At 40.0% G+C, this 25,764-nt stretch overlaps 2 protein-coding genes across 4 annotated transcripts in view; both read left to right on the forward strand.

The window, feature by feature from the left end:
* Positions 1-653, forward strand: part of LOC117562540 (myeloid-associated differentiation marker homolog) — a 1,644-nt gene extending 991 nt beyond the window's left edge. Inside the window, exon 1 of the mRNA XM_034240389.1 lies at positions 1-653. This exon is cut by the window's left edge and continues 991 nt beyond it. Within this exon, the coding sequence (XP_034096280.1) occupies positions 1-199 (199 nt within the window). The 3' untranslated portion in view covers positions 200-653.
* Positions 654-1,695: 1,042 nt separating this feature from the next.
* Positions 1,696-25,764, forward strand: part of LOC117562523 (testis-expressed protein 2-like) — a 55,430-nt gene continuing 31,361 nt past the window's right edge. For 2 of the 3 annotated variants that reach the window (XM_034240363.1, XM_034240365.1), the window contains exons 1-2: positions 1,696-1,901; positions 2,920-3,011. The gene's annotated coding sequence lies outside the window, so the exon portion shown is untranslated. The remainder of the gene's footprint in view (positions 1,902-2,919; positions 3,012-25,764) is intronic. The other variant, XM_034240364.1, reaches the window with a different exon arrangement.

A 25,764-nucleotide genomic window follows, 5' to 3' on the forward strand; every position in this document is an offset into this window, starting at 1 on the left:
TGGGGTGTTGCTCTACATGGTCGCCACGGTGATTTGTTTTACTAAGATCCTGCAGCTGAAAGAACTCGGAAATAGAGCCCCCACTGGAGTGACAGAACTGATTATCATGGAAACAGTGGTTGCCAGTATTACACTGTTAGCTTACACAGTGGACCTCGCCTTCTCTATTAAACTGTTGTGTGACAGGAGTCATGCATAAAATAACACAGTGAATGTATTGCAATATTCAGATGTACTGTCCTGAAAAGTCAAGAAAAAATCATGTCATTGGCAAGTATGTAAAAGTCAAACTAAGTGGACACTTTTGCTGTAAACTATTGCTGTGTTACCAATGTATATTTCCATATATAAATTGCTAACTTATAAGTCCTGTATAAGTTGTTTATAAAGCAAACTTAAAGACAAAAAAACTAACAAACTAATAATTTAGCATAATTGATCTGACATGTGAACGTAAGAGGCAGCTATGTATCAGGAGGTAGAGCGGGTCAGCCATTGCATGTTGTGTAACGTTGCTCCTGAAGGATGTACATAAGTATGTGTGTGAAAGAGAATTTGACCTTGATAGACCTTTACCTCTGGCTGTAAACATGCCAGTGTATTTACCGGCCAGTCACGGGACATTTATGGTATAATAAACATGTGTGAATTGACGGCATCCTTGGACATAATAACCTGGTGTATTTTGTGGCAGCTGAACAGCAGTCACCACTGATAAGACTTAAAATATTAAACAGTTGACTGAGGAGTGTATGTCATTCAAAACTAAAACGTGACACCAAAATCTTCAGGCTAATAACAGGTAATGCTCATGTTAAAGCTCACAAATCAAGCTAGTGTGAATTTAAAGAGGCTCAATGTGAACAGTTGCAATTTACTAACGTGGCAACACTCAATAACGGTATACGTCTACTTAAATCACAGGACTGGGTTTGTGTAAAATATACCAATTGTTTACCTACAGTACAATATATTGCTCTTGTTTTTATATAATATATATATATATATATATATTATTTTTTATTGTGAGGGACTTCAATCAACATTATATGGATTTGCTAATTGACTAAACACGTAGCATAATAAATAGAAAATATATGTTCCCGTGCTACAGTAGTTTCTGTTTAATGTTTATGTAATTGGCCATGCTATTCACTATTGTAGAATATAATTTTCAAAAATGTACATAGAACATTATGGGAAATGAACCGGCTTAATAATATGAACAAGACTACTACTCCTACTAATACTACTAGAATTACTACTACTATTACAACTAATACATACAAATAAAATAATGAAATGATATGATAAAAATCCCACAATAACAACAGTACAGAAAAATATAGATTGACTACATTATAATAATACTAATGTTTGTTTAACACAATACATTGAATGTATGAAATCAAGTAATTTCAATATGTTTGAAGGAATTGCGATCAATTATGAAGTCCTGTTAATGTGCTAACATTGCCTTACTGTATCATCGTGCTTGTTTCTTTGCATTGATAAGCCACTGGGCAACACTGAAATTAATAATGTATTCACATTTCACTCTGTTTACATTCTGACATCTGCCTCATCTACTCAAGGCATTTAAAGAAGCTCTGCCGAGAAATGGATTGGCAACCCAAACCGCCAGCCAGCCATGTTATCCCTCGGCTCGGGCTTGACTACTCTGGTCTGATAAACTGCTGCGTTTTTTTCTTTAAGGAACTGAGTGCAGTCAGTTGTCAACAGGCTGAGCGAGAAAACGAGCCGTAGATACTACATGGTACGTGGAACTGATAATACAAACGTTACTGTTCGTTACCGTGTGGAGAACAACCAAACGACTCGTCTCGGAAGTTCACATTTGTATCAGTATTTCCGTATAAAAATGAAGCCCCCCGGACACGGTAAGCTATCTTTCTCATTTTAAAAAAAACATTTAGCGAGTTTAGTGAGATGACTTCGACTAGCAGTGACTTTAAAACACATTTTTAGGAAGCTAGTTGTTTAGGTCCGTCTGTAAAGTGTAATATAAGCTAATAAAACATCTCGTTCATTTGTCGTTGTTGTGGGCTTGTTATTTTACATTCCTAACAGACTGCTTTCACTAGTCGTTGTGTTCCCATTAAATCCTAGAGCACGTTAGCATGCGTATTAGCCGATGCTCCTTCCAACAACACACACATGTGAAAGGCTTGGAATGAGAATGATGGTTTGTCATATTGTCACAATCTATAAATATTGTACATTCATGCCACCTATGGTTTAAACTATCTTAAGTGCATTTAATCAAGAACTGTACGTAAGTACAATTTTGAGGGACTTGTACTTTACTTAAGTATTTCCATGTTATTCTTGTTTGTACTTCTAGTGTACTACAATTCAGAGGTAAATATTGTCATTTTCCTCCATTACATTTATTGTATACCTCTAGATACTTTGCAGATTTGGATTAATGATAATCTACACTTAAATAAGACTGTAGTAACACCTGGTTTCAATTCACATGCTACCAAGCAGTACATTAAGTCATTCAAATGAGTTCCACCTTTACCAGCTTTGATACATACTTGAATGCATCAATCATTATAATCAAAACATACAATAAATATGATTGTGAAATGCGTCAATCTGCATAATGAGTACTGTCATTTTGGTACTTGAAGTATATTTAGATGCCAATACATTTGTACTTTTTACTTGAGTAACATTTTGAATGCAGGACTTTTACTTGTAACAGAGTATTCATAGACTTTGGTATTTCTAAAGGACAATATCTGAGTTCTTCTTTCACCTCTTCCTGATAAGAACCTACTCACCAAGAAAAGCATAAACCCTCCCTTATATACTGCCAGTTTTTACGAGTGTGTTTTGCACCGACACCTGTACTTATTTAGTCTTTTCTCTTGCTGATGTGTTTCTCAGAAGCCCCCTTAGCATCATGGACATGTGCAACCTGACTCTGCAGGAGGCAAATGCAAGTCCCAGGCTGGATTGAATGGCACTGAGGATACAAGGTAAGCCTTTGCCAGTAAATTTGAACTCATTATTGATCCGTTTCCTGAGCTACAAATGACCTCAGCGAGGGCAAAGTCTAGATCCAAGGGAGAGGGAGAACAAACATAGCTCAGAAGAATTCAGATCGGAGCAGGAATTCTACTACTTTCAGGGTGATAAAAGGACACTTAAGGGAAATGCAATGTCTATATGAAGTGATATTTCTTAACTGAAGTAACACAAAGAGATGGGAGATGTCAACATACTGTGTTTTGGCATGGGAATCATAAGACATCTTTCATAGCGAGATACTTAACTCTTAATTGCTAAGAGCAAGTTTGCCATCCATGTCAATCACCTGTAGTGATCCTGGTGCATAACACATTTGAATATTTAAAAGGTCTCTCTAGAAGCTTTTAGAAATGCCACACACATTCAGGGCCTTCAACTATAAGCCCTGGTTAATGTCAATAGAAGCAAGGTGTTCTACAGGTTTCTTTGCACACCTTAAGGTATATTTCAAATGTTAAGCATCTGCAAGATGTCTTTCCTCGAACACTGTAACCGGTTTTCTGTCCCTCCAGTTTTCCGGCTCTCAGTTTGTGGCATGTCGCTGTAGAAAAACACCAGCGCTCGTCTGAGTTCAGTGTCTCCGTGGGGAGTTTCAACATGTCACTCTAGTGTTACAAGTGACGAGGCTACAACTGCTGTTGTCAGGAATGCTAATATTGCGCTGATTGTTATGGACCTAAAAACAGGCTTTGATATGTTGCAGCCAAGGTTATGTAATGTGGTTTAATTGGTCACAAAATGTGCCAAAGGGATCTGCACAAAGAAAGCTTATGGCCATGGCCCAGCGCTCAACACCAGACAATGCTTTTTTTTGGATTCTAAAATTCTCTTAGTCTCTCCATATATTCATGGTACATGATCACATGATCATGTTCAGGTCTACGGTGTATTGCAGCACTAATCGTTCTGACCCTTGCACTCCCACAGTGTTCTCTTTGTCCTTTTCTTGGATGTTTTTCGGTTTAGGCTTCTGATAGAATTGAATGACTTGAGAATACAGTTGCTGTGTTGTCGAGTCAATATTTCACACTTAATGGTGAATTGAATTTCAAATTTGCATGCACCAGTTAAATCTTGTATAATATAACAGACTACTGTACACACTGAGAATGTTCTTCAACACAATCCCTTCATTTATTTCGTGTGAGACTAAGGCTGACATACAAGTCCAACAGCATTGTAGTGTTATTTGTACTGTAAAGTATGGGATTAGCTTTCTAACATTGTATTTCCAAATAAATGATTCTTTGTCTTATGTAATCAAATACTGACATATTAAGATATAGAAGGTATTGTTTGCATCATAGGTTTGATTTGTTACTATACATCGAGTATTTGACCCCAGTTTGCCTATTTATATGATTAAAAATGCCAAAACTTGGCATTACTCAAAGAATACATGTAGTATATTTCATTAAAGGGGAAATATCATTTGCCTTTTTAGGTTAATATTTCAGTTTAGGGTTTGTACTAGAACATGCTTACAGGTTTTATTGTTCAAAGAACGCACCATTTTTCTAATTTTGTCTGACTGAATATACCTGTGTTCCTCTTCTGACTGAAACACTTCACATAGTGCTGATCCCTTTAAGGGAGAACAACAGAAAGCCCAGCCTGCTCTGATTGGTTTGCGAGAATAATATTGCAGATCTTGTTTTCAAGCTCTTGTTGGAGATACTGGTTCCGGAGCGGTGTATTTAAATGAGCCTGCATGACATAGGAAGATAAAGATTTTAAACTATTTGCTATCCTATAAATAAGACAATTCTGTGTCGTCAAGACCTAGAAGAGCATATATCCCCAAAGATTTAAAACAAGCTAAGTCAATTGATTAGGTTTTATATTCCTTACAATAAACACCCAATAACAGATTGAGTTTATTGTTTATCCCTGGAAAGAACTTTAGCTCTAAGTAGGGCTGACATTATGGAAACAACGTTCTATGTCTACGCTGGTTGCTAGTTGTTTATCATTAGCTACTTTTTAGACAATTCTTAATGAGGAATAATGGCTCATACGTTAGTCAGTGTCGGCCTTTTTTTGTAATGTCCATCTTTTCACTGAATGATCGTCTTGAAAAGGGTACTAACAACAATTCCGCAAAAACATCATCTTCACCTGTTTCCATCGACGTAAAAAACGAATAAAACTTCAAATGAATTGCTACGTCGCAATTATCTACAGTAGTTCCTCTGTCCCAAACCGGGCCTTCTAGAATACCCTGGAACCGAGGGGAACTCTGAAAGAATACGCCCATTGGCTACAAATCAATATATGATTGGTTGATCAAACTGTCAGTCCAAACGTACGCTCTCATTCAGTGCAACGGCCAGGGCATTCGATCAAGGATGTAGAATACCTTGGTTGAAGGATATCCTACCCAGACACCCAGAACAAGATCTGATTGGTTGCTTTCTTTTCTAACACAAAACCACTGAAATGCGTAGTGCATGGTCCGAGAAGGACAAACAAATCAACGTAACACTGTAATATTACAGATCAACAACACAGATACCATTCTCATTTATTCATTTTATTTATATAATTAAATCGATTTTTTGTTTGTTTTATCCGAGTGTTCCAGGGTATTCTCTGAACATCACATGTTGGAGGGATATAGGATTTGTGTTGATTTATACAAAAAATAATGCTTATCCTTTATCTGACATCTGTCTCAGATACGACACTGGTACATTGTTACACTTAGCTGTCAAGTTAGACAGGGTGAGAGAGAAAGAGGAAGCTGTCAGTTTGTCAAGAGAAAGGGAAAACTAAATCGGGATTCTAACATGTGAGAGACAGATGGAGGTTTTGGGTTTGAGCAGCAGGTGCGGTGACCTTTCCCCACTGTGACTTTCCTCAGAAGGAGTGTGTCATATGAATCGTTCACGCCGAGACAAGGAACATGTGCCGCTTATCATGCTCTGCGTAGGAGCCGGCCTACACCCCTGTTGACTGAACAGCTGCTTGTAGCTTTGACTCACATATGGCCTTCCAAGTTCTCACCATGTCTGAACTATTAATATAACACTATTATTTGTCTTCTTTTTCTCAGTCAGGGCCAGTGTAATATATTTTTCATCAGTTAAAATGTTTTAATTAATAATAATAAAATCAGGTCTGCACCCATGTAGCCCTCTTCAGCACGACAATTGGACTTGTACTTACAGTTTTTCATCCATCTGCTAATATTAATCTCCTCCATTCACACAATCCATTTCGATGGCGTTTTAGCGAGTATTGTCTACTTCATAGAATGCTTCATAATGCTCAAGAATTGTACAAAACTGTTCCATTGTGATCTTTTTTTCTTTGTTTATGCCTGATCAAGGCCTACAAGATAAGAACCTTTCTGAAAAACTGCTCAGTTTGCCTTCTCTCACATGCTAGCCTAATTTGGCTTTTGGCTGTTAAACATGTCCGTTATCAGGCCAGGGCGCCAGGCCTCAGATGATTTGAGGCCAAATATCATATTTAGACTTTTTTTTTTTTTTTACATATAATTGTAACGCAATACATGATTGTCTCTACATTACAATAAATATAAAAAATAATTGATGAATTAATTTGAATAACAATTCAAGTTAGTAGCTATTATAGGCATAAAAAGACAGAAATGTATAATTCTTTCTTTAATAGAAATGTTTCTTTTGCCCGTAAAGTGTCCAAACCAGGCTTTTCTGTATAAGCGCATTTTTAAAACATAGTCATTGTCCATGCCGGTTTCAGTTAGATTATTTGTCACAGTTGCTCCGATCAGATCGGTCTCCTCCTTTTTGTAGATTATTTACGACTTTTGAATCCACATAAACACATCGGCAAAATCCGGCTTACTTTGAGCATGTGTTTTAAACAGTTTAATCCCTTTGTGAATTGTTTCCACTTCCGCCGTCCTTTAATTTCTTCATACAGCGAGAATCCAAATGAATTAATCCTGAGTCCAATCACCATCAAAGTCACTCCAATAGTGCTCCTTAATTACGCTTTCATCCTCCTTTAACAAAATACTTCATTCATCCAGTTTGTGACAGTAGTCGTAGCATTTTTGAGACTTTTAAACTTTAATTACCGCTGTTGCGCCCCGCCCCACGTGTGTGTGTGTGTGGGGGGGGTGCTCTTGGGAAAAAAGGTTGGGAACCCCTGATCTAACGGACAGTGCAATATATATATATATATATATATATATATATATATATATACAAAGCCCAGACGTACATGTTTTCGATATATGACGTTAATATACCTGGGCGGCCCGCCCAAGTAAAGTCTATGTGTGGGAAACCCTTCCATCATAACATGTATGGCAATAAGCGTATTTTTCATGTAGAGTGTAACGGGACTTCCGGTTTTGGGCAAACTGCGTGCGCATCACTCTAAATCCTCAATGGTAATGTTTAGATGGATTTTTGAAACTTCCCCTCGATTCTATTGGCTCTAACGGTTCCAAAGAGGTGTCAATCAACATCGACCGAGGGGGGCCAGAGATATGGCAAATCCACCCAAATGAGCCCAGAAGTGGGTTTTTTTCTAAATCTCTCTAAAAAGGTCAAATGTCATGTATTTTTGCATCAATCTTGATACAGGGTACTTATTATATGTTATAGTTTGGATTCCTAAAGCTTTTAGTCTACCATCCCATCATTAAATGGTGGTTTTCACTATAAGTAATGGGTTTATTTTTAACGGAAACTATCATTTACATTTTTTTACTATGTTCAATCTGAATTTACTTTAAAATAAAAAACATCTATATTGACTCTGACTTTTCTACATCCAACTCATAGGTGTATCATTGCTTTGAGAAAAAAGATTATTAATTTACCCCTTTTTAGAAGTGAAGATATAGTCATTTGTTCTGGGAATGTCATTTTCGAGCCTGAGACCTGAAAAACAGGCTTGGAGTTTAACAGGTTAAAGCCTTTGGTTATGTAGCTAAGCATTGCTTCTCCTTGGCTTCTCTTCAGCAAACATCACAGTAGTTACAGACAGGTGCTCCCCCTCACCCAACCAACCATTGAGATAATGACCATTACTGAGACATCCACAGAATGTGTCAGACTGCCATCCAGCAGGCTGTTTCAGGTGCTGCCTCCATTGTACACTGACACTACCATTCATCTCGCTACCTTCATAATAATGACGTGTTACCAAAGAAAAGAGACAGAGGCGAGGTGGGAGGTGGGAACATGTATAAATATAGCCTGTCTATAAATACTACCCTCAGTTTCTTACTCAAACTGAGATATTATTCACAAAGCTACAGTACAGGGCTTTTTTGGTGAGGGAAAAGGGCAGGGCGGAAACATTGAGATGTGAATTAATTTTGCTCTAAAGCCACTCCTTTAGAAATGCTAGCAGTCATTCACCATGATATACATATTAGACTAGAATATGATGAAATGGCTCCATTACTCAATGACATCTTTTGTCACTACAGTTTGGCTGACCAGTGCTTTTTTCAATTCGTTTCACTTTATCCAACACTGATAACAAGTCATTAATGCAATCCACAATTTAAGTTGGGTTTCTGTTTGGTTGATTGTTGGCCAGGAGGGCACAACTGTTTCTAAATTAGATTCAAATTGAAGGAATTCTGATTGTAAGAAGCTTTTTTTTTAAAGAAAATGTATTGGAATTGTATCAGTTATTGTATGTTATATCTTAAACTAATGATTATATGTGGAGACATCTGTTGTTCTTATCAGTGTGTGATGTCTCTCGTGCTTCAAAGCCTGCTGTGATGAAACCGTATTGGGTTGCAGGGAAATGTAATTACCCCAGAGAAAGGCAGACAGTCAGTTACTGGTGAGGTTAATGTCATCAGAAACAGGACAAATCCACAGCCCAAATCCTACAGAGAGACAATCACATAAGCTGTGCTGGTTTATGGCATTTTGCATTCTGAACTTGTTGAAATGAATTACTGTAGTATGTTGACATTTGGACTGTAATGTGTTTGGAAACAGAAGATTCTTTGTGGAGACAAAGCAGGAAGTTGGTTCCGTCTTATCCCGGGGTTGAGCCAGATGTGGCAAACTGGGCAGATGTTTGCCCCAAAGGCCGGATGCAAACTGTGGCTCTGCTTTCTGATCCATTCCCATGTTGTTGTGTTGGCTATGAGCATTAGTTCCACTGCGCCTTGGTTCTGGATGAATCTTTTTGGTTAGCTTGTTTGGCTGACAGACCATTTTTCAGTTTTTCTTCAACTTATTCCAAAAAGATAAAGTGTAGCTGACTGTTTTACACCATCATTTCTCAGAAGGATAAACCATAACTAAACTAAATCAGTCGGCCGAGCGAAAAGAGCCCTGGTTTGTCTTGATAGCCTGTCTGTGAAACATGATTACACAGTTAACCTCTTGCCCACAATTAAAACAGATCTTAACTCTTCTTTGTTCCTATCAACATTTGCGTGCCAATAATGGGCGACTTGTTTTAAGGAGCCTACATGTGACCAGCTTTTTATTGAATAGTTACTGCAGGGAGGCTGGTAATTAAAACGGCAATGAAAGAACTCAATGGAATTTCAAGCAAAACCACGAAAGAGCAGCAAAAGCTAAAAATCTGCTTTGAAAACAACTTAAAGAAATGATGAAAATAATCTACATATTTCTTTAGTTTTCAGTAAAAATCGATGGGTCTCTCTCCTCTGATATTAAGGCTGAGCCGGTGTGTGTAACCGCAGTAGAGGCAGATCTTGATCCATGTCGCCGTTTTTTCAGCCAAGGTGTTCATTTAAAAATAATGAGGTCTTGTTGACAAGGTTAAGCAGCTAAGTGAGCAGTGCATTATTTACAACGAACAGCATATGGGTCAGTGAACGAACATGGCTTGACATGACTGAGTCTTACCAAGTATTAACTGCATAAAAACACACAGCGTCTTTATGTTTTGTTTTGGTCTGGTTAGTCGTGTGAAGCCTAGACTGTGCCAGTGTTTTTCTCTCTTCTCCAACTCTGTTGCTTAACACAGGATTATTGTTTTCTCACTTCCTTAAGGCCGTGGCCCAGTCCTAAACACGATGCTTTGCGTTGCTTTTTGGATTCTAAAATTATCTTTGTTTCTCCATATCCTCATTGTAATTTATCACATGATCATTTTTTAGGTCTATGGTGTATTGCTACACTGACCTGACCCTTGCACCCTTACAGACAGTGTGTATAATTCTTGCAGTATTCCAGTTTCGTACTTAACAGTTATTTGAATTTTAAATTTGCATTGATTAGATACTGTAAAAGACTACTGTCCATACTGAGTCTTTTTTACAACACGATTCTATTTTGTCTGAGACTAAGCCTGACATGAAAGTTAAAACACATGTGTATTCAAATTTGTAACTGTAATGTATGGTGTTTTCCTTCCACAAATGTCTTTGTTTTAATAATACCTGTTTCTGTGGAATGCAGTGTCAATGTGCTATGACAGCCTACAGAGACAGTCCCTTTGCCTCTCTGTTTCTAAATGCAGGATTATTTTGTACTTCCCTGACCTGGTGGACGCTCTGTCACATGCTCTCCTCGAGCCAGAGTGTTTGCACTGCTGTGATCCACAACAGCTGAGCCATTATTGCAGCCAATAATTGTGCAATCCCTCTAAACTGATGGTCAGCGGAGAACAAGGGTTAAAGCCTGTCAAATCTGTCATAACCACTCAGTCAGCAGAATGTTGGAGAACAGGAAAAACAAGTAAGTTCTACATCTGTTTGACTTATTTTTATAACAATGGCGGCAAACGGCACACATCGAGAAACTTAGTTCAAACCGGAGAGACGTGATGTAAGAATTACATATTTATTGTTTACACGTCATATGAATGAAATGATTGCCACGATAATACAACAGGAGAATGTAATGGTGTTTGGCGATTAGGCCCCGGTTTGCAGGATAATCATTCAGGAGGGAAAGAACCGCTCCGATGAAATCCCCGGGGTCTAGACACTGGTGGTGGTGATGAGTAGGTGAGACCGGTCTGAAGGAGGAAGGTTTAGCTTTGTCCTGAAGGAGACGGGAGGCGAGAGGGGTGGAGGCGGGTTGCGTGTGATCATCTGCAATGACAACTGACAGGGAGGAAGAGCAGGCATTTAAGGAATTTAGCATGTGCAGCGATTGGCTGCTGAGGGGTGACGCCCTCGTATTTAATGAGGGGGGAAGGGAGCCATAGAGTGACGTGTAAGTGACTCGTGTTAGGTCTTCCTTATTGAACTTGCGCTAAAGCTTTCATTTGTCATACTGATATTCTGTACAAACTGTGAAGTCCACTGAGACAAATGTAACATTTGTGATATTGGGCTATATAAATAAACATTGATTGATTAGTCATACATCTGTTTATTGATTTTACTGGGTGTCACAGGAGTAATTCTCACATATGCAACTGTAAAATGTGCTTATTGAGTTAGGCCTGACAAAAATGGAATACACCTTGTTTGTGTTAAACAGGGTTGTGAAGGTTACTTTAAAGATGTAATGGTAGTTACCTTTAAAGGAGCTTTTTGGGGTTTTCTCTTTCCTGTAGTATTATATTTGTGTGCATATATACACTGAACAAAAATATAAATGCAACACCTTAGCCTATCACGTACAATGTGTTTGAGCGCTAACCGAGAGAAGTGCGAGTGATACAGAGTGATGTCACTATGTTACGGAAGTAAAACAAAGGAGTCTAATGGAGGTTTTAAGGCAGGGGGGTGAGTGTGTGGGAGAGAAACTCCCTCTGGAGGGAACACAGGGATTTAAGCCTATGCAGACATTTACACTGAACAAAAATATAAATGCAACACTTTTGTTTTTGCTCCCATTTTTCATGAGATGAACTCAAAGATCTAAAACATTTTCTATATACACAAAATAACCATTTCTCTCAAATATTGTTCACAAATCTGAAAAAATCTGTGATAGTGAGCACTTCTCCTTTGCCGAGATAATCCATCCCACCTCACAGGTGTGGCATATCAAGATGCTGATTAGACAGCATGGTTATTGCACAGGTGTGCCTTAGGCTGGCCACAATAAAAGGCCACTCTGAAACGTGCATTTTTGCTTTATTGGGGGGGTCTGGGGGGGTCCAAAAACCAGTCAGTATCTAGTTTGACCACCATTTGCCTCACGCAGTGCAACACATCTCCTTCGCATAGAGTTGATCAGGTTGTTGATTGTGGCCTGTGGAATGTTGGTCCACTCCTCTTCAATGGCTGTGCCAAGTTGCTGGATATTGGCAGGAACTGGAACACGCTGTCGTATACGCCGATCCAGAGCATCCCAATCATGCTCAATGGGTAACATGTCCGGTGAGTATGCTGGCCATGCAAGAACTGGGATGTTTTCAGCCTCCAGGAATTGTGTACAGATCCTTGCAACATGGGGCCGTGCATTATCATGCTGCAACATGAGGTGATGGTCGTGAATGAATGGCACAACAATGGGCCTCAGGATCTCGTCACGGTATCTCTGTGCATTCACAATGCCATCAATAAAATGCACCTGTGTTCGTCATCCATAACATACGCCTGCCCATACCATAACCCCACCACTCGATTCACAACATTGACATCAGAAAACCGCTCACCCACACGACGCCACACACGCTGTCTGCCATCTGCCCTGAACAGTGAAAACCGGGATTCATCCGTGAAGAGAACACCTCTCCAACGTGCCAGACGCCATCGAATGTGAGCATTTGCCCACTCAAGTTGGTTACGACGACGAACCGGAGTCAGGTCGAGACCCCGATGAGGACGACGAGCATGCAGATGAGCTTCCCTGAGATGGTTTCTGACAGTTTGTGCAGAAATTCTTTGGTCATGCAAACCGATTGTTGCAGCAGCTGTCAGAGTGGCTGGTCTCAGACGATCTTGGAGGTGAACATGCTGGATGTGGAGGTCCTGGGCTGGTGTGGTTACACGTGGTCTGCGGTTGTGAGGCCGGTTGGATGTACTGCCAAATTCTCTGAAACGCCTTTGGAGACGGCTTATGGTAGAGAAATGAAAATTCAATTCACGGGCAACAGCTCTGGTGGACATTCCTGCTGTCAGCATGCCAATTGCACGCTCCCTCAAAACTTGTGGCATTGTGCTGTGTGATAAAACTGAACATTTCAGAGTGGCCTTTTATTGTGGCCAGCCTAAGGCACACCTGTGCAATAATCATGCTGTCTAATCAGCATCTTGATATGCCACACCTGTGAGGTGGGATGGATTATCTCGGCAAAGGAGAAGTGCTCACTATCACAGATCTTTTCAGATTTCTGAACAATATTTGAGAGAAATGGTTATTTTGTGTATATAGAAAATGTTTTAGATCTTTGAGTTCATCTCATGAAAAATGGGAGCAAAAACAAAAGTGTTGCATTTATATATATATATATATATTAGGGCTGTCAAACGATTAAAAATGTTAATCAGATTAATCACCATTCGAACTATGTCCAAAATATGCCATTTCTTTATGTATATTGTTGTGGGAATGGAAAGATAAATGAAAGAAGGCGGATATATCCATTTAACATACAGTATCTATGTTTATTATAACATTTATCTGCGTGTCAAAATGAAAGACAGCCCACACACCTATCAATCATCAAACCGTGGGGTCTTAATTCATTACGTGTTGATTTCTATCAACGGGGGAGTACTTCGGGAAAGTCGACGGACGGACGGGTGGGGGGGCTAGTGGAATACTTTGTGACCACAGAGTGTGAACGTTGTGATCAGCTGTTTTAGCGCAGTTCTCCAGTGAAGGGGGGGAGTCTCCCTCCGCAGCCGGTTGGCGTAGTTTTGGCACAATTCCGTTGTACAGACCGACGTTAACAGCAGCCCTGTCTGTGCACACGGAGACCGACTCTGTCGTCCGGTGATCTAACCGCCTTCTGGAAAAGCTTCACAAGTACGTCGGTTCGCAAATGCGCTTTGTGACACAAGTGACGGTACGCATTTCAGATTACGCACATAACCTGCGTACCAGTTATGTGCACCCCTGTACTACAGCAAAAGTATTCTCCGTCGGGACTTCCTGCAACAACACCACGCCGTTATCTTGATTCTGATTGGCCAGAAGACATTATCAAAGATGTTCTATTGAGAAGACGATCACTACGTGACAAAAGTTTACAATACCGTTTCTAGTCTTCGGTATTTCCAGACAAGTGGCTACTGAAATCAATCTTACTAACTGCTGTCTGTGCAATTTACTCCGCGAGTTGGCAGACTTTATTTTGCATACTTTAACCTAATTTTTCATGGTGGGGCTAAGCCATTTCTTGGTATGGGTGTAGCCTACCCCAGCCATACCCTGGCGCTGCCACTGGTGGGATGTATGGGGCGAGCCATTCTGCACATGCGTTAAATGCGTTGAATATTTGAATGCAATTAATTCAAAAAATTAATTACCGCCGTTAACGCGATAATTTTGACAGCATTAATATATATATATATATATATATATATTAAAAAAAAGTTATAATTTTTTCAGGGGGGCTCCGTTGGCGGGGTGCAGCGCCCCTCCAAGACACTGGTAGGGGAAACACTGAGACTGTGTGATATAAACAAACAACAAATAGCGTGTGCGTTCCATTTTCACTCTCAAGCGAGAAGCTCATGGGGCTTTCCCGAACCTGTGTCGAGAGCTGGACTTAAATGAAATCTCAGATTTGCCTTCTTAATAGTTTGTTTGGGTCCCTCACTTCCGTTTCGCTTCTCATGCACTGATTCGCTAAGCTGAACAGCCAATCTGGGATTTCTTTTGCCGACGGCCTTTGGCCGACAGCCTACCGATCAGAGTTCCCGTTAGCCGGTAATTACCGGACTATGACCGGTAAAATATGCTGAAGACCGGCAAATCTAAATCTCTCCGGTCAAAGTGTCCGGTCAAAATAATTTCCCCTTAGCGCAATACCACATCAGTTGCGCAACTTGCGCCACTGATATGACAGACAAAAGAGTATGTGACAGACAAGAATAGGCTATTCTAATGTCTAACACTTAATGTGGAGAAAGAGATGTCCTGTATGGGTTGATTGTGCGTTGATCTGTTGGTAATGCCTCGGGGTTCCGGTGGGCATGTAAACAAATGCATAATGCTGCGCTATACTTTGTGGCCTCACCCGGTTGCATAGCGACGCTTATTGTTTAGGTGTCTTTTAATATGCAGGTAGTCATATCATTAGCTGGATCTGATCGATATGGACATAAACGCGAGTGAAGTCTAATCTGACGGGAGAGAGAGATCAGCTGCTGCTGACGAGTCGACACGCAGCTCTGCATAATCACATGCAGCGGTGAGCGGAACAAAACACACACTTCAGGTTAGAATATCACACGTAGCTATTTTAATTACCTCTCAAACTACCTAAACAAGTTATAGATATGTTTAGTTTTACTGTCGCGAGCTGCATGATAGGCTTTTCTGGTGGGCTGAGAACGAGAGAGCGCTCTGTTATTCCTGTGTTATTGTACATTACTGTACACTTTTGAATAATCTAATCTACTATAATTAATTTGTTTAATATCGAATCATATCAATTTGTTTTAAAGCTCAATAAATAACAAAGAAGACCTTTGACCGGCACTTTTCACATTTTGTCCGGAAGATTTCAACTTTAACGGACATGTTGACCGGCGAAAAAATATTCTAACGGGAACTCTGCTACCGATTCAACACGGCCGAAAAAACACGACTGTGCAGGACACACCAATCTGAGTAGGGCGACAGGACGCTCATCGAAGGCCCAACATCTATCGACGCCGAAAATAGGCCCGGTGTGTCCGGGCCTTTAGAGTTTTACTCGCTACAGGGTGTACTTTGAAGGTTTGAGACTTTGCAGACCGTTTACATGCATAAAAAGCTACATAACACACAAGGGGACGGGTAATAACCGGAAAAGCATGGAACCTTTAATACACACTGTCACAAACTCACTAGGGGAAGAGGAATGCAACACACACCAGTATGTAATTCCTAAGGTGTCTAAACTTTTGTCTGGAAGCTTCGGGAACGAGTTTGTATACTCTGAGAATGGCAACCTTCACCAAGGCATAATCTAGACTGTCCTCCAACGTGAGAGCCGCAACTGCTCCCTGAGTTTTTCCAAATAATTTGCACGTTACCATCAGAGCCCAAACTTCAGCCGGCCACCGCAACGCTGTAGCAATGCGCTAAAATAGGCATCCACCTCAGTCTCAGTGAAGGTTGGCACTAGCGAAATGTTTTTACTCACATCAAAGGCAGGTGAATGAGAAGGAAATGATAGGCTTCCTCCGGCATGGTCAAAAGCACCGGACGCGCGCAGCTCGGAGTCTAGCTCCAGCTGACGTATCCGGACTTCCTTGTCGATTTCCAGCTTTCTTATTGTCAACTGAAACTGATACTGCCTGTCTTGCTCCTTGTCTTTTGCCTCTAACTGAAGACGTGCGAGACGGACCTTGAGTTTACTCCCCTCCCGGGAATCTGAGCTGCCAGGAGACGGTGGGTCATAGCGCGGCGACGCGAACGGTGCTTTAAACTGCCCGCCGTCCTCACCGTCACCACCCTCTACCTGAGCAACTGAAGACTCCGCCTCAGACTTCTGTTGTCTCCCAGCTTCAGACAGGACATTGAACGCAGCGAACTCAGTTTGTACAGGTAGCACCAGAAAACCCCTTTCCACCAACTCATCCACCACCAGAGCCTTTCATTCTTTTTTCCTAACTGTTTTGCCACTGTGAGACCAAAATGTTGCGCAATCTCATATAAGTCGTCTCTACGACACTGAACTAACTGCTCATGAGAAGGACAGACCAAAAATGACTCCAAATCAAAAGTTGCCATACTCAGCTAAAACTGCACACAACCTTACCAAATTGTTTTTAGCTGTACAAAACCACTTATAACCCCAGGAAAGTAGTTAATATCCCGGACGAGCCCCCATGTATGTTACAAACTCACTAGGGGAAGAGGAATGCAACACACACCAGTATGTAATTGGTAATAATTATAAGTAGTTTTATTACAGAACACGGTGTAACAAAATGGAAGGCGTACAGCCTGAACAAACAAAAAGGCCAAAAGGGCACAGGTTGACAAATAACCTAACAAAAGGAGGACTCCAAAAAAGGAGTCTAATGGCATACAGAAGAAATAAATACTAATATAGGGAACGAAACAAAACCTCACTTTAAAAGTGGTACAACTAAATAAAGGAAGCTGTAAAAAAACACAGCTGAAGGAGGGAAACTAAGCACTACGCTAAACACATATATCCACACTCAACACTAAGCACATCTCTCAACACTCGTCACTAAGCACATAAGTTGTCACTCGACACTGAACACATATATCGTCACTCGACATTAAGGACATATGTTGACACTCGTCACTAAACACATATGTCACACCAAACACAGTCTGTAGTGTCCATGACACAAGAGCAAAAGGTATGAGGTGTCTGATCGCAGCAGAGCCTCCTGAGTGATGATTGTCCCCAGCTTTGTAGTCCTCTCCAGCAGGTGTGCGCTGGGCTTGCACAGGGATTGGAGAACGTCGGGCCCGGCGTGCTCCAATCAGTGTCCTCTGAAGTGGACCAGGAGATGACAGCCAATGACGTTGGGGCAACACACACACAGCTGCAGACAATCCCAAACAGGTTACCGAGCAGGCAGAAACAGCAGCCGTAACACACACACTAATGCTACGTTCACACCGGACGCGATGCGAATATTCGCTTCGCTCTAATCGCTCCTATCGCATCACTCTAGTCTAATTGTCCGTTCACACCGGACGCGATGCGAATATTCGCTTCGCTCTAATCGCTCGAGTTTCACCGCGGCTGCCAGCTGTGTTTACTCGCATCATTCAAACAAGACGCGCTGGCTCGAGAGCTAACTACAACAAAAGAAACATATTTTACCGTGATTAAATTGTAATACACGTTTCTAAATGATGCCGACGTAACAACATACTGATATCGGTTAGTAAAAACCATGAATTAATGCTTGACAAGTCTGCAGACAAGACGGCAGGTGAAAAACCTTTTAAAATGCTTGTTTTCTGAATGGAGATTGGGTCGACCAGGCTAAGCTAACGTTGTATATGCTCACTCCACACTCATAACAACGGCCTACAGACATAAATAAACCAGCGACTGTATTCACCATGACACAGACAGTCTGCGGTTTGTATTTGTTTAACTTCTGTACAGTTTCTGAACAGATATGAGGAGCTGTGATCTCTGTGTGCTAACTGCTAATGGCTGATGTTTTCTGGTTGAACGTCAGTAACGGCAGGCTGAGATTCTCACCGCTGATTGGCTTCCGCGAGAACGCGTCACGTGAATTTGACGCTCGAGTTGAAAAAATTGAACTCTCGCATTTGACACAGTTCAATCGTGTGATTCGCGCCGCGTCCACCGCTTCATGATCGCCGTCGGAGCGAATTCGCGTCTGTCCGCGTCTCTGCATTGACTTTACATGTAATCGCGCCGCACCCAAACATCGCATCGCGTCCGGTCTGAACGCAGCATTAAACTTGCACACTATATTTTATAAACATATGTTCACCTACTGAATTGGGGGTGGGGTAGGTAAGTTTCAAAAACCGGCTCGAGTGCGCTAACATTTGAAAGTACACAGCCGAAAAGAATCCGCCCCTTCCTTCAGACTTCCTTACAGAGCACCTCCTCCAACACACATGAACGCGCACATGACGTCAGCAGACTGGTGAAAGTGGCCGCCTGTTGCTGGCGAGTCATTGAAGTACTGCTGCAATGCACGCCCAATGACGGCACGCCCAATGAGGGCACGAGATACATTTGTGCGTGCATGAGATGGAAGGCTGACAGACAGGGCGGATTGGTTGTACTTTTTACAGTATTACGGGTTCCACAGATGACATTTTTTTTAATGGATTTTTTGTCAAAGCACTTAAGATATTCATTGCTATCGGGATGTTAAGAGCATTCCATGGAATATAACAAAAAGTGTATCTCGAGCCGGTTTCTGAAATGTACCTACCCCACCTTTAAACAAGAACAAATGAAGCAAGAAAGTGAAAGCATTCTTTAAACTAGAGATCTCAATGATAATCTGGTTTCACTTGAGATTGTTGCAATCTGTGTTGTTCGCATGTGCTTCTTAATATATTATTATTTATTTAAAAATGTATTGTAACATTCTAATCTTGCAAGTAATCCCACTTTCAGTAAAACCAGTTGCCTTGTTTTGTGTATCCTGGTTACGTAATCCCATTACATGTAATCCATTACTCCCTGATCCTAGTGTTATGAAAGCAGGACAATGACTTTCTAAAAGCAATAACATAATCCTATTTTGTCAATACACATGTTTATCTTGTTTCATTGATAAAGTATTTGGCAGAGGAAGGCTGAGAGATGTTATGTTCTCCCTGCCTATCATTCAATCTGCGCCTGTCTCACCAGTTTGTCAGCATTCTTGAGAACAGTTTCGGTTCTGTTGGGCTGCTTTTGTTTATCTGTCTGGAATCTGAATGTGACAATGTGAAATTCATTTAGCAGTTTACCATTTCCTCTTAGTCACTAAAACATGCCTGGACAAACCTTTATCTCAAATGATGCAGTTTCAGCATTGATATCTTATTAAGACTGCTAACATTTTAATAAAATGTTATACATTTTAGAACAATGAGGACATTTCTATTTAAACTTATTTCTTTAGACAATATTAAAATCCTTTTGTTTTATAACATGTTATTGATAGAGGCTATTTTTTTAATCAGGTTTATAATGCATGTTATTTTATTATTCTCTTCTCAAAGGTGCTTTACAAATAAAATGTATTATTATTAATAATACTTTACAGGTAATTATACCTAATAAATATAGTAGTAAATAAGGCAAAACAAATATATTTGATAAGACTGTATCATGGACATCTCATACCATTGCAACCATGTCTATCGATCAGCCAGTAAAAGCACATAAGACGCCTCAAAGTTTCAACAAAAAAAAAAAAATGTAGTCTTCTTTGCTTTCTCCCTCCTTTTACAATTACTTTTCAATAAAATATCCAAATAATGGGGCCAGTAGATATCTGTAAACTGTCACGTCTACGGGGCAGTAAGCTGTTTGCTCCTCTAAATACAATGCTGGCAGCTGCATTCATGTGAGCACTGGGCTGTGAGACACTTTACAAGTCATTAGCTAAACTGACAGTGTAAGCACAGGGAAAACCATTACTACTGCAAATCAACAGCAGGCTTTGAAGTGGGACTTCTTCTAATCCCTTCCTAAGCAACCTGGATATGGTTTAGGGATCTGGGATGGCATGTGTGAGCATGTTTGTGAGTCTTTAATAAGGCAAGGCAAGTTTATTTATATAGCACCTTTCAACACAAGGCAATTCAAAGTGCTTTACAAAAAACGAAAGACATTAAGAAAATGGCATTTAAAAACAGTCATTAAAAAGAAAAGATAATAAAAGAAAAAATACATGGATAAAAGTTACAGTGCAGTTTAAGATGTGAATAGTTCAATTAAAAGCAGCGGCAAAAAGAAAAGTCTTTAGTCTGGATTAGGGCTGTACGATATTGAAAAATCGCGATTTTTTTTTTTCCCCCTGCGGTATATATTGCGGTTTATTTTAACCTGTTAAGCCCCAAAGTCCCGGCGGGTACTTTACTTTTTTTTTTCACGACACTGTCTCAGGGGATGTTAATATTTAAGAACCTATTAATGTGTTATACCAGATTAACGGAAATAATCTCAGCTAACTGACGATACAAACCATTTTTACCAAAACAAAACACAAGTCTCATAAGAAGCATCTAAATGACCCCTGACCAAAAATGCTAACTCACTTTGGCACAGAACTCAAGATAAAAGTACCCTTATTACTCATCGTAGCTGCACATACAATATATCCGATTAAAGCTGAGGTTCCACAGATTATTTAGGTATATAGTATCATCACTGAGTGATCCGAACTCAGACAGGGGAAGCAAACACAGACATCACAACACGTACCTTTACGTAGCTTCTAGGGGAGATGTATCACCGTAGCTGTCAATCTGATCAAAAGACGTGTTCAATGGCATTAAAACGAGAAAAAACACGGCTGAATCGGTTGATCCATAGGTTTTTAACTTCTCTGTATAAAAAAATGATTTCATATATAATCCATAATTCCATTTTTATGTAAAAATCGCAGAGCAAAAGTTAGCTGCTAATGGTAGCCACCAGAGTGGCTGCTGCTTCCGGTCTTGGCGATTCGGCAGTCCAGCGCAGTCTAACACACACACATTACCAAATAAGGAGTGAGAGTGACGCGTAGCCAAAACCGGAAGCTGCATACACTCTGGTGGCTACCATTAGCAGCTAACTGTTGTGCTCCGATTTTTACATACAAATTGAATTATGGATTATAAACAATTGCTTCAAAGCCACAGATACATTATCAACTGATTCAGCCTCGGTTTTTTCTCGTTTTAATGCCATTGAACACGTCTTTTGATCAGATTGACAGCTACGGTGAGACGATCTCCCGTAAAAGCTCCGTAAAAGGTACGTGTTGTGATGTCTGTGTTTGCTTCCCCTGTTGCGAGATCGGATCGCTTAGATACTATACTTAAATAATCTGTGGAGTCTCAGCTTTAATCGGATATATTGTATGTGCAGTTTCGATAAGTAATAAGGGTATCTTTATTTTGAATTCTGTGCTAAAGTGCGTTAGCATTTTTTGTTTTAAATGTATAAAACCGCACGTCCCTGCGGTGTGAATATCACGCATGCGCATATCGCGGTTATCGCCATGACACGGTATATTGTTCAGCCCTAGTCTGGATTTAAAAGTAGTCAGAGTTGCAGCGGACCTGCAGGTTTCAGGGAGTTTGTTCCAGATATTTGGAGCATAATAACTGAACGCTGCTTCTCCATGTTTAGTTCTGACTCTGGGGACAGAAAGCTGACCAGTCCGTGAAGACCTGAGAGATCTGGATGGTTCATAATTTAGCAGTAGGTCCCAAATGTATTTTGGGCCTAAACCATTCAAAGCTTTATAAACCAGCAGCAGTATTTTGAAATCTATTCTTTGACACACAGGAAGCCAGTGTAAAGACTTCAGAACAGGAGTGATGTGATCCACTTTCTTAGTGTTAGTGAGGACTCGAGCAGCAGCGTTCTGAATCAGCTGCAGCTTTCTAATCGATTTTTTAGTGAGACCTGTGAAGACACCATTACAGTAGTCCAGTCTACTGAAGATAAAAGCATGGACAAGTTTTTCCAAATCCTGCTGTGACATTAGTCTTTTAATCCTAGATATATTCTTTAGGTGATAGTAGGCTGATTTAGTAACTGTTTTAATGTGACTGTTGAAACTCAGGTCAGAGTCCATGACTACACCTAGATTTCTGGCTTTATCTGTTGTTTTGAACATTGCAGGCTGAAGCTCAGCGCTAACTTTTATATACGTTCTGTCTTGGCTCCAAAAACCATAACCTCAGTTTTATCTTTGTTTAATTGGAGAAAGTTCTGACACATCCAGTCATTGATTTGTTCAATGCACTTACTCAGTGTTTGAATTGGAGCATAGTCTCCTGGTGAAATTGTTACGTACATTTTTGTATTGTCCGCATAGCTATGGTAACTCATTTTGTTGTTTTTCATTATCTGAGCCAGTGGTAGCATGTAGATGTTAAAGAGAAGCGGCCCCAAGATGGAGCCTTGAGGTACCCCACATGTCATATTTGTCAACTCAGATGTGTATTTACCTATAGAAACAAAGTTGTTTCTGTCCTTTAAGTAGGATTCAAACCAATTTAGAACTGTTTTCGAAAGTCCCACCCAGTTTTCTAGTCGGGCGAGTAATATGTTGTGGTCAACAGTGTCAAACGCAGCACTGAGATCTAATAATACTAACACTGAAGTTCTGCCACTGTCTGTGTTTAAGTGGATGTCATTGAAGACCTTTACAAGAGCAGTCTCAGTGCTGTGGTTTGGACGAAAGCCTGACTGGAACACATCGAAACAACTATTTAAATTCAAGAAATTACTCAACTGTTGAAAAACAACTTTTTCAATGATTTTACCTAGAAATGGCAGGTTTGATATGTGCCTGTAATTGTTCATTACTGAAGCATCTAAATTATTCTTTTTTAAGAGCGGTTTAATGACTGCAGTTTTCAGGGCCTGTGGAAAAATACCTGAGTGAAGAGATTTGTTTACTATATGAAGTAGATCTGAGGCCATGCAACGAAAAACATCTTTGAAAAATCCTGTTGGAATAATATCAAGGCAGCAGGAGGAGGATTTCAGAAGTTGAATAATGTCCTCTAGGTTATAAGGTCTTTTTTATCCTCTGTCCCTCCCTATGCCACTGATGCCATCTGAAACAGTTGTGTATGACATTTGAGAGGCTCTGAGAAGACTGCCATGTGGTGTTGTATTGGCAGAAAGCAACAGGCAGGATGACTTGTAAAAATCCCCCTGCAGTGTGGTTACTGAGCTGCAAACACCAGACACACAGTCAGTCAGCCACTTCTACTGATATGTTAGGCCCACATGCATTAACAAGATATTTATTTGAGGTCGTAAAAATAATACTGCCCAGCCTCTATGCAGACTCATGTTTTAGCTTCAGGAAACTGACACAATCATTGTCTGTTGTTGTAGACTGTGACGGTTGGAAGTGTTCCCCAGATGGCATGTATGTTCCCGTAGTCATAGCAGGTCTACGTCTTGATGAGCTGCAAAGAGTTGATGACTTCTTCTTGGGAGTCTTGTCATTCAGAGGGTATATAGAATTAAGGATTTTAGGAAAATAAAAACATCATACAAAAAAATAATATGATGTTTATGTGGTAAATTATAGTCACATTTAGAGTAAAATAGACAATTGTACAGTATGTTTTGAGTTAATGAAAGTTAATGGTAATATTTGTGTAGGCTACACATTTTCAGTGTTTGGTTGTATTTATTCCAACCCAATTATGTCACTTGTTGTTGCGCAATACCAAGATGGCCCCGGCCAAAGCAAAGAACCAACAGCCAAAACGCCGAACTTAAGGCTTCAAAACCGTAGTCAACAACAACAATGTGACATCAGAGAGACTACATCTACTACTGCTTGTTACATTCTGTGATAACACAACACTACTGGCTTTGCGAGTGTTGTATTGACTGTGTGAATGACAAATGGTCATGCAACCACCCATGCAATTATATGAGGGAGGTTTTTTTTTCCTTCCTCAGTCACATCCTCAGTGTGATTTGGATCTTCTGATGAGGTGATGCAGTAGGTGGTTGAATTGTTAGACACTGAGTAACACAACCCGTGACACTTCAATCAAAAATAATTCTAAGAAAGCACCATCCCTTTATATACTTAATGTTATAACAGTTGGCAATGATGGTAAAAGGATTTATCCATGTTGAATATTCCTTTCTCTTTTTTTCGAGCGTCCCACTTTTCCTCATCTCACTACATTTAGCTGTTAAAGGTTAAGTTGAGGACTTCCTACATTTTCTGTTTTTACATTGTGAAATCCTTAGAGGATGGTATGTGAACTTGTATTGAACTCAAGGAAACAGAGATATAAGAACAGGAGGTCATCTTGTTAAGAAAGAAGACAGTTGCACTGCTCACTAATGAGGCATCTTGTCTTGTGGCTACATTGATCGCTGTCTAGTCTGGTACTGTCAAAAGATGTTCACCACAAAGGATTTGTCCCTTATCGGTGAACCATGATAAATCTACCTTTTTAATTAATCATTTGCAATACGTCACAAATATCAGATCACTATCATTTTCTTCAAACTTCTCTTTGATTGAAAACATGTTGGGTATCAAATCCAGCTTCTCAGTTTCACGGAAATACTGTCAAATAAACAATATCTGACCCTTTCTGCAAAAAGCTAGACAACATTTGAGATTCGGGATTCGTTAAAGATGTGTTCTTGGTGGAAACTTTGCCTATTTGACACTACTATGCAGTTACATATATATTTCGGGCCATATATTGGGAGTAAGAGCAACATAACAGCTTTACTTTGTGTTTCTGTTACCACTTTAATTTGGCAACCATGACTAATAGGGAGGCGTGTGGTAGGGCTGCTCAATTCATCGTATTTTAATCACAATTACGATTTTGTCTCGCAACGATTATGAAAACAACATAATCGAAATAAAACGATTTTTTTTTTTAATTTATTTTTTTTTTTTTTATTTATTTAAAAAACATTTTTTTTAATTGGTTTTTCAGTTGAATACTTAAAGTTCAGGGTAATCAACTGTTAAAAACATACTGTTCACATTTTTCTTTTTCAATAAATGGATGTTTTCAAAGTAAATGGATAATCGTTTTTAATAATCGTGATATCAATTATTGACCCAAATAATCTAGATTATGATTTTTGCCATAATCGAGCAGCCCTAGCGTGTGGCGCAGTGGAATAGTGCGTTGGTGTTGGGATCAGGTTCAAACCCCACTACAGTCAGCATGTCGTTGTGTCCCTGAGACACTTCACCCCGAATGGCTCCTTTGGGGATTTCTCACAGTATTGAGTATGTAAATCGCTTTGGATAAAAGCGTCTAACAAGTGACATGTAATGTAATAATGAATAAGTAATAGTCTTCCTATGCACAATCAGATATGTGCTTTGTTGATTAGAACTAAAGGGTCAGGGGTAGGGCTGAACGATATACCGTGTCATGGCGATAACCGCGATATGCGCATGCACGATATTCACACCCAGGGACGTGC

The sequence above is a fragment of the Gymnodraco acuticeps genome, unplaced genomic scaffold (genome assembly GCF_902827175.1).
Source record: "Gymnodraco acuticeps unplaced genomic scaffold, fGymAcu1.1, whole genome shotgun sequence".
NCBI lineage: Eukaryota > Metazoa > Chordata > Actinopteri > Perciformes > Bathydraconidae > Gymnodraco > Gymnodraco acuticeps.